We start from the raw sequence: 9,098 nt of genomic DNA on the forward strand, positions 1-9,098 counted from the left end.
AAACTCCTGAGAGAGCAGCATCACTAATTATGATTCAGCCAAAACCCAGGCGGGATTTCCATGGTAACAATATTAGCTGGTCACACCGCTTTAGATTCTTGTTTTAGCATGCTTAAAGCGTATGTGAGACTGGTAAGGGATAAAACCAAGCTTTATGGAGCTCTGAAATGAAGAAGAATCTCATCTATAGCCTTTTTCCTCTTTCTTTTTTTCTCCTTGATCTGGATCACTATGTGGTTGTCAGAAATGCTTGCAGTGAGTAACCAAGTTAAAGTAGGGTTGCATCTTTCAGAGGCAATGCAACCTTTTATGAACTTGGAGCATTTATGGAACTATTGGACTAAATTCTTTCCTCTCTCTAGTCAGCAGGCAGTGTATTGTCATGTAATAATGTTCTTAAGTCTCATTTTGTACCTCCACAATCCCGTTTGTTCGAGTGCATGAAGTATCCATCTTCACACAAACAACGGTAGCTCCCAGGTAAATTGGAACAGCGTTGGCTACAACCTCCATTAAGGTCTTCACACTCGTTTATATCTGAAGGAAAACAAAATACAACCAGGATACTATTCAATAACAGCAGAACTGTAATTGTACTCCTGAGAACTAACACATGAGATCAAAGACTATACCTTCTTCACAGTTCTCTCCTCTCCACCCCGGTTTACAGACACATGTGTATTTGCCTTGTCCATCTATGCAATCCTTATATCCATCTTTATGGCATGGCAGAGGGCTGCACTGGTTTGAAATTTCTGTGGGATGGAAAACATTGAAAAGACTTGTTATTTGGGGTTATTTTTCCTCAGAAATCAGTTTATTCTTCTTCTCTTCCTACAGGTACCTGTCATGAAATAGTAAAGGGCTTGACGCAGAACATCAAGTAGCCCCACAACCATCTTGCTACTAATTTACAAGTGACTGAGAACATACCAAGCCACCAATACTTTCTTTGTCAGACAGAAAACAACTAGAAGACAAATTACTTGCCAAACCATGCCAATGCCTGCAAAATATGACCAAATTCATACTTGTTACTATTTTCATTACATTTTACGGATGTATTTCACTTTTTAAAGAACAGTGCTCTGCCCCATCATATTGCCACAAATTTCAGTAGACAGATGAAAGTTTCAAGAATACCAAGACTTCAAAATTAGATGAGTTTCTCTATTCAAGGAGGGTCACTTCTACAGAGAAACTGGCACCTCAGGTTGCCTTGGCCATCCAGGTCAAGGGTAGGCTGGATACATCAGCATTTAATACTGTCACCTTTTACAAATATTAACTTCAATGACAAACAAATCTGCATCATAAAGAGCAACTGAAGACTCTTTATACAAGCCAGCAAGATCTCAGAAAGCAAAGTTCAAAATATGTAGACTGGGGCAGAGAACACAGAATTCACCACTTTTTTCTCTCCAATTGAAACACATACATTTCTTTCAGCAGTTCCCATGATTTTTATAGTTTTGCATCAGCATACCACATAAGGCATTGTTGTATTTGTGTCTGCTGGCTACGATGTTGTCCTTTTGGATTATTTTTCTGCAGGCCTCCAAACATTATAAATGCATTGTTTCTACTTTAAAGCTCTGGAATGTCCTTCTGAGACATGCTTTAAAAAAAATAAGATAGTGTCCTAAAAACCAGACAGCAGAATGAAAAGTTGAAAGGATTCAGTGATGTTCATTTTCAAAAAAGAGGAGTGAAAAGGCAAGTATGTTCCTGAAGACCGAAAACTTGTTGCAATTCTGTACATAAGGCCTTACTGGGTTTCTTAAACATTTCTTACTTCACTCAAAAGAACTAAAGAACTCCAGAATTTTCCTTGTCTTTCCTAGATGAGGATTAAACAGTCAGTCTATTCACTGATTTTTATAATTGTTTATCTAGAAATCTGTGTCTTTAAAATGTATGTTCCTTTGTGTTCTCAAATAAATAATTTGGACAAATTATTTTTCAATTCTGCTCGTATTGCTATTTTTATTCCTTGATTTTTTTTTCAGCTTGAGATTCAAAGTATTTACTGAATTATAATACACTTAATTACAATTATTTATTTATTTCTCATTAGTAAAATTAGATTTTTCATTTGACAGTATCAAAACCATTTGGGTTGAGAAGTTCAGGAAGACAAAACTTCTAAAACTAAAAAAAAAAAAATGTTGATATCGGTATCACAAAACCTTTGTCTCAATAAAAACACATTTTAAAAAAAGTTACATATTTTTAATGGGAATTTTAAATTCCACTTTCTCAGCAGTGGCTCCCCTCCAGAAACACGCATAAATTTAAGCCTTATAAACATTTGAAAATTTTATGCATACACACTTCTCCTTTATCCTAGTGACTAGTAATAATTTATTTAATTTGATTTTATAATGTGAACCCAAAGGGAGAAATACAATGACTATCAAGTAAACTAGGTTTTTTTCACTGCGTAATACATATTCACACAGCTCTGCTAAATCCTTTCCTCCCGGGACCTCTAATGAGACTGAGAAAGATATGAATGGGAGCATATTTTAGCTTGTGACAGCAGCAGTCACGTTGGACAAGTGATCTGGAAAATATGTTCATCCGTGACCATGTGCAGTGTAATTATTAAGGATTTTTTTTTGCCTACCATTGTTTTCAGTGACAAAAGTTTTCAGTGTCAGAAGGTCAAGTATCCCCATTCCCACTCAAACAAACTGAAGGTTTCTTTGATACAACTAGGCTGTAAAAGTTTAAGAGGTTTGGAGAGATGTTTCAACTGTGGCAAGTAGGGAATATGGTAAAAATTGCTTCCTGTGAATTTACTAACGAGAACACAATTCACACTGGATTTACGAATGGATAAAGGCATAAAAATAAAATATTTGAGAAACATCACAAGTTTCATGCTTTGTGTCCTTTTTTGGGGAGTCAACGACTGTGTTCCATACAAGATTTCAATTTTTCAGCTGATGTTACCCATTTCATGAATGGTCACGGTGCAGCTATGGGCCAAAGAGTGGTACAACGAAGAATTAACCAGTTACCTTAACTGGTAATAGAACATGACTTGCTAGATGCAAAGACTTAAAGACATAGTAGAGTACAGAGGAACTGGGGAATGTTGGTGGGTTCGTGTAGGACACTTCTGTTTCCAGGAGAATTCTGCCTTCCATTTTGCACTTAGTCATAGTTCTTTTCCAGGGTGCTTCATAAAGCTAAAACCAGTCACTTAAATTGCTTTCTCTGAAAATGCTCTGTCTCACTTAACATTTTTTGTCCATTTCTGCTTTAGATTATTGAGTTAAATGGTTATTTGTCTGTTTTTCTGCCTGTGGGAACTGCTTTGTAGCCATGCATGTTCTTTGTAGCCATGTTCTTAGATGTGAGTGCATTAGGTAAAGCATTTAACAGCAGCACTTACCCTTGACACAGGCCCTCAGGTCAGCTGGAGAATCAGGAGTAACTGCAGCAACCCTGAAAACCCCAGCTCGATGGGAGGCAAGGCAGCCTGCAAATGCAAACCCACACGATCTGCTGATGATACTAGCACTCATTTAGACCAAAATCACAACAAGCTCATTCATCTTCAAAGAGTCTGTTCCCAAAGCTTGAATTAGGAAACTTGTCTGGGCATGTTAAGGACGGCTGATCACAGAGCAACCTCCTGAGTGCTTCTGCACTAAGGATCTAAGCACTCAGAGAGATTCTGTGCATTATAATCAGCACAGAAATTATTCAAGTGCTCTGGGCAGAATAACTAAACCAGTATTATCCAAAAGAGAGGATCAGGGAATTAGACACTAGAGTTGTTTGGGGTTTTTTTTGTACTTACCTAAATATTTGGGATAAAAATACTCCTGCAGAAAGAAAAGAAAAATTTCAGGTAGATAAAATTAGAGCAAAATATATCACTGAATATATTCTAAAATGTATTGGTATTAGGACTACAAACAAATTAAAAAGTTACTTTGACTCATAGAATATAGGCCAAGCTTTCTACATCATTGTTGTTTAGCCTAAACAACTAGATTATTTAATACACACAAGATTCAATGGAGAGATTAAGATACTGCACTGAATTGGGAACTTGCAAAAGGAAGGCAATGAAAATTAACTGGGTGTCAAAATTACTTTGAAAATTCTCTTTAAATGGGAGGATCTGGTCTGATGCTGTTATTGGATGTAGAACTAGGCTCCTTTATTTCCCGTTTTCAACCTAAAACAAACAACCCCCTCTGGAATACATTTAACTTCTCACAGCAACTTCATTCCAAATAAAATGAAAAGTTTTACTAAAGCAAAAACTATTAAAAGCAATTGACCATTGACTACTGAAACTATTTAAACTTAACAACTAGTATATATCCAATATAGTATATATCCAATGTTATCAAAGACAGAACTTGGAACTGACATAGTTTGCAAAATATAATAAACCTTTTGTAGTAAAAAGGTAAATAAAATACACCTGCTACCAAACAATGTGCAGTGGTACTGAACTGAGGAATCAAGTCCTCCCCACTTTGAAAAAAATCTTGCAGTAATTAAATCTAACCCTTTCATTAGGATTCTTATAGCTTTGAAGTGTGAATTCTATGTACTTCTGGCTTTCCCTCTGCAAAGAACTATCTATGTCACAGATATTCATAAAATACTTACAGTTTCAGGATTATTTTCAAAGACTTCCCTGGCTTCTTCCTTATTGCATAATTCTTCAATGCATTCTCTTTCTAGATTTCCTTTCTTACTTTCTTCCATAAAGGAATTGGCTCGACGTTTCCTGAGCAGGAACTGGGAGGCATATTGCTGGGATAAAACTTTGGAGAAACAAAGGAGCTCTGTCATTATTTATCTATCTTTTTAACAGCTGAAAAAAGTTATAAACACTGAATAAATATGAGAACCTAAAACAAAATTCTGAATTAAATGCTTGGTCAAAAGTGAGTTCACTGTCATTTTGAAAACTGCGGTCAAGAAATCCTAGGAGTCTGTTTTCTGTATCTGGGGGAGCTGTTTCTGACCAAAAACAGAAATCCTGAGTCACCAAAATGTTTCTGCAATGCTATGTTCAAAGCATAATTTAACTCTCATATTCAGGACAAGATTTTTTTTTTTTAAGTTATGAGTATTACAAAATGAGACATGTGACCAGCAAGCGGAAAAAAGCTGCAAAGCCTCTTATATTACCTGTCTCAGTGATCTAGGAGTAAATATTCTGGTGCTATTTAAGTCATGTGAGACCAAAAATATGTCTTATAAAATCACGCTACTTGTTATATGTAATTAACATTAATGTAATTTTATTTTTCAGAACTGTACAGAACAAGACAAAGTAAAAGGTGAGAAATCTCAGATAACCTATGAATACATTCACAGTTTACCAAGATAAAATAGAATCCTAGCTAACTTTTATATTTCAGATCCATCATGTTATGTGTTGTTACTTAATTTTCACATATCTTGTTATTGTCATTTTATTGACTTTTACACAAATGGTGAACAAATAGGTGAGTTGAGAAATGATACTAAAAATGAAAGATATTTTTGCTTCGGTGTTCTTTTTAGAGACAACACTACAGGAACAGCAACTAAACCAGACTACCTCATGTTTAACTTTTGGACACACCTTGTGATAAAGGAAAAAATGGATGAGCATAATTGGAACAAGTCCAGCTGACAGGGTTAAAGAACATGGATGACACATGTTAACTAGAGAGTACCTACACTTCTACACCTGCCCTTCTTTTACCATCCTTTGCACAACTTAAACTTTCAGAGGAGCACAACTTTGTGAGGGTCCTGACACCTGCAGTGCAGATCAGATTTGGTGTTCACACATATTCATCACAGGTCTGCAGACAAGACCAATTCAAGTAGACACAGTCAATTCAGTCTCATCATGAGCAGATAACACCTCAAAGCCAGAGCACCTTCTTGAGACACATGAGCAGCCAAGTGTCAGGGAACAGCCTCCCAATTTCTGTGCACTGACAGGAAAGAGAAAACTTAGAAAGAGTAACTAATGAGGCCCAGAACCTGAATCAAGAATGGCTTTTAGATGACATATTTAATAAAACCATACCATCCTAAACACATTACGGTCTCTAGGAAGTTGCAAGGAACACAGCTGAAGCATTCTGCAACACTGGATAATGACCTGAAGAAACCTTTCTGTTACAGCATCCCACATGTATTTCATGTGGGGTGAGCTTGTACCTCCAAACTGATCTATTTGCTTTCACTCTGGTAAGATTAATCTTTCCAGAAAGGCAATAGATAAAATTTCTTTAGCATAAGGTGGAGGTACTACAGCACACCTCCAAAGTTTTAAAGCACACCTTTATCTCAAAGAGCAACCACAAGCTGTTTAGGAATGCAAGGAGGAGAGGTCAGCTTGTGTCCTTCCCTGCTCATAAGTGTATCAGTCTGGTATTTGACGATTCATTTTTTCTTATAGACATGCTAATCCACGCAGTGCTTTTACTGGAGAAAAGAACGAACCCTGCAAGGTGAAACTGACCCTCAAGGAAACTGCTTGGAGAAAGAACAATCTCATTTTCTGGGCCTCCACTTTCCGCAAAATTCTTGTCACAAAAGAAATGCTTCAAGCCTGCTTTTCTCTGCTACTGTCTTCCACTTTCACAATCCTTAAGGTATACCAGAAGCATGTCTCAAGAAAGGCTGTTAACAATGTATTTCAAGAGGTGGATTTGGATTTTCTGATTGTTCTTCATTGAGCAGAGAGGAGGAGCAACGAACTGGAAACTCTGCAACTGTGGATGTCTTAGACCTTTTCTCTCAATCCAAAAGCCCACCACTAACATGCTGTCTCCTGGGAGACTGGCAAAATGCACAGAGAGATGACAGGACAAGAAAGGCCTCCTAAGACCTTTTCAGAACCCTAACTGCACTGGAAAGCACTCCCAGGAAACACTGATAACTTATTTACCATCAACTGTTGCTAGCACTGTCATTTTAATTACTTTGAGTAAATGCTTTGTCACTACATAAAAGCAAGTTAATAAGAAGGATGCAGAAGGACCATCTATTCTGAGGCAAAAGGAGTGACAACAAAAAAAGTAAAATTGTGTACCACATCTGCTGATTTTATTTGCATTGAAGGTTTCTACAAACACGCTGACATAGCTTTGGGGCAGAGGCTCTGTGGTGTAGATGAGGCCTAATTCACAGCTGACTTTAAACAATCTTGTTTTGACTTTTAGCTGCATCATTCTCATTTTCACACAGTTTTACAGTAAATAAAACACAAGAAAACTTCAAGTGCATGCAAACAGATCTAACACTTTCTACCTCATGTCTTCAGTATACAGTGGGGTAATGGAAACAGGTCTTTTCCCCTACATCACAGCTGTTTATCCTTCTCCTAAGGTGATTTCCTATGGCATTAAGTTTAAATAAAACGTAACTCAAAGCAAATTCCATGGGGTTTAGTGCAAATATTTCAACTCCCATACACAGAATTTCTAGTGTATTTAATAATCCATGTTTTAATTACAAAGATTATGATAGGACCTTTATTAAAAAACAATCCTGACTGCTACTGCTGCCAGTTTGATTACAGGAAACTCCAGCCCACTTCTGACTATGCCAAACCAACAGTTAACCCTTAATGCACTTGGTGTGTTTCACTCGGTTATCACTGAAGCCTCTTGCCTTTCAATTTCCATAGGTGTTGTACAGACACTGTGCAGTGATGACTTATCAAGCACCTGTTTAGAAGTAATGCTACTAAAAAAAGAAAAATTGCGGGAGAGGAAGAGATTCAGTAGTTTCTTACAGCTGTTTTGTTGTGCAGATGCAACCATAAACCTGCCTTAAGCGGGCCACTTAAACCTAACTTAGAGCTGCTTACCTAATCCCCCAATCATGGAAAGCAGCTGTAGCCCAGTCCCGCTCTCTCCCAGAAACTCAGAGCCCCCATAAACTGAATAAAAAGGACATGTGATGCTGTTGTATTGCAAACAGCTCCAAAATTCCAGGGACTAGAGTCTCCTAAAATGCTTATCAGTGACATAAGCTTTACGCAGCCAACAAAAAAAAAAGTCAGCCACTAATATTTCTCTGTTCCTTCTCCAAAATGTGTCCCTCATTGGGTGTTTGACCAAACAACTGCACTAAGACCAGCAGAGAAGCAACTTTCATTTATGATTATTGAACGGTACAAGCTGCATCATTAAGCTATTTTCTCTTCCTGCCTCCCTGCCATTCCAGAAATCCCTGCCATTGCTCAGAGAGACGGATAGGAAGCTGGACTATATGGACCACAGAAATTTTGCATTAGCAAGACACTACTACTGAGAAAAGAGAAAGTGACAAGGTATGCAACGGAGAAGACACATGGAACCGAAAATGTGATGAAAACAGGAGAAAAGAACATTATGAAACACTCATTAGAAGATTTATTTTTAGAACCCGTTTCAAAAAAAGTTAAAAAATGAACTTTCATCTTTCGATACTGTTCCCTTCTCGAGTCAGAAACCCCAGCACTCAAACAGAAAGCCTGAATGGTAAACACTGGGTTTCTCTTCTGCCGGTTTAATCATTAGTAAAATGGGTCAGAAAGAGGCTTACTTGGAGCTTGTTCCAGATACAGTCTTCTTTTACTACTAAAAGGCTCAAAGACTTTTGTTTCGAAAAGACTTTATTGTTATTATTATTGTTTTTTAATCTGTGAGAGCAAGCAGCCCTTACCTAGGGTCTGAACTTACCAAAGTCAGGGACCGCACAATAACGCGGTGTCTCCTGAAGACCTCGATCTATCCCCAAGGATTGTTCCTGGGAGGGAATCCCGTGAAGGGACACTTTCCCCTTGGCCATAAACAGCTCCAGAGACGCTCACGGCGCCGAGTCACAACCCAGTTGTCCCAGAAAGCTGCCGAATCCCTTGGGACCGATGAGCTCCACACACTCTCCGGGCGACCCCGTCCCCGCGACCCCGGCCCGTCCCCCCGCGTCCCCCCGCTCCTCTCCCTCTCCCCACTCACAGGTCGCCGCCTGGGCCATCGCGATGGCCACCGCCAGCAGCGGGAGCCACCGCGGCCCCATAGCTGCCGGGGGGCGGCCGGGACTGCGCTACTCAGCGGGGCCGGGCGAGG

At 38.6% G+C, this 9,098-nt stretch overlaps 1 protein-coding gene across 3 annotated transcripts in view; it reads right to left on the minus strand.

Annotated features, from left to right (window-relative positions):
* Nucleotides 1-9,098, minus strand: part of PROS1 (protein S) — a 29,055-nt gene extending 19,957 nt beyond the window's left edge. The window contains exons 1-6 of one of the 3 annotated variants that reach the window (XM_027699766.1): nucleotides 8,988-9,098; nucleotides 4,642-4,799; nucleotides 3,815-3,839; nucleotides 3,404-3,490; nucleotides 633-755; nucleotides 415-537 (exon numbers count right to left, since the gene is read on the minus strand). In XM_027699766.1, coding sequence (XP_027555567.1) covers nucleotides 415-537; nucleotides 633-755; nucleotides 3,404-3,490; nucleotides 3,815-3,839; nucleotides 4,642-4,799; nucleotides 8,988-9,048 — 577 coding nt within the window. In that variant the 5' untranslated portion in view covers nucleotides 9,049-9,098. Of the gene's footprint in view, nucleotides 1-414; nucleotides 538-632; nucleotides 756-3,403; nucleotides 3,491-3,814; nucleotides 3,840-4,641; nucleotides 4,800-8,711; nucleotides 8,889-8,987 lie in introns of those variants that run through there. The other 2 variants (XM_027699765.1, XM_027699767.1) reach the window with 2 other exon arrangements.

The sequence above is a fragment of the Neopelma chrysocephalum genome, unplaced genomic scaffold (assembly GCF_003984885.1).
Source record: "Neopelma chrysocephalum unplaced genomic scaffold, ASM398488v2 Primary Assembly neopelma1_141, whole genome shotgun sequence".
Classification (NCBI taxonomy): domain Eukaryota; kingdom Metazoa; phylum Chordata; class Aves; order Passeriformes; family Pipridae; genus Neopelma; species Neopelma chrysocephalum.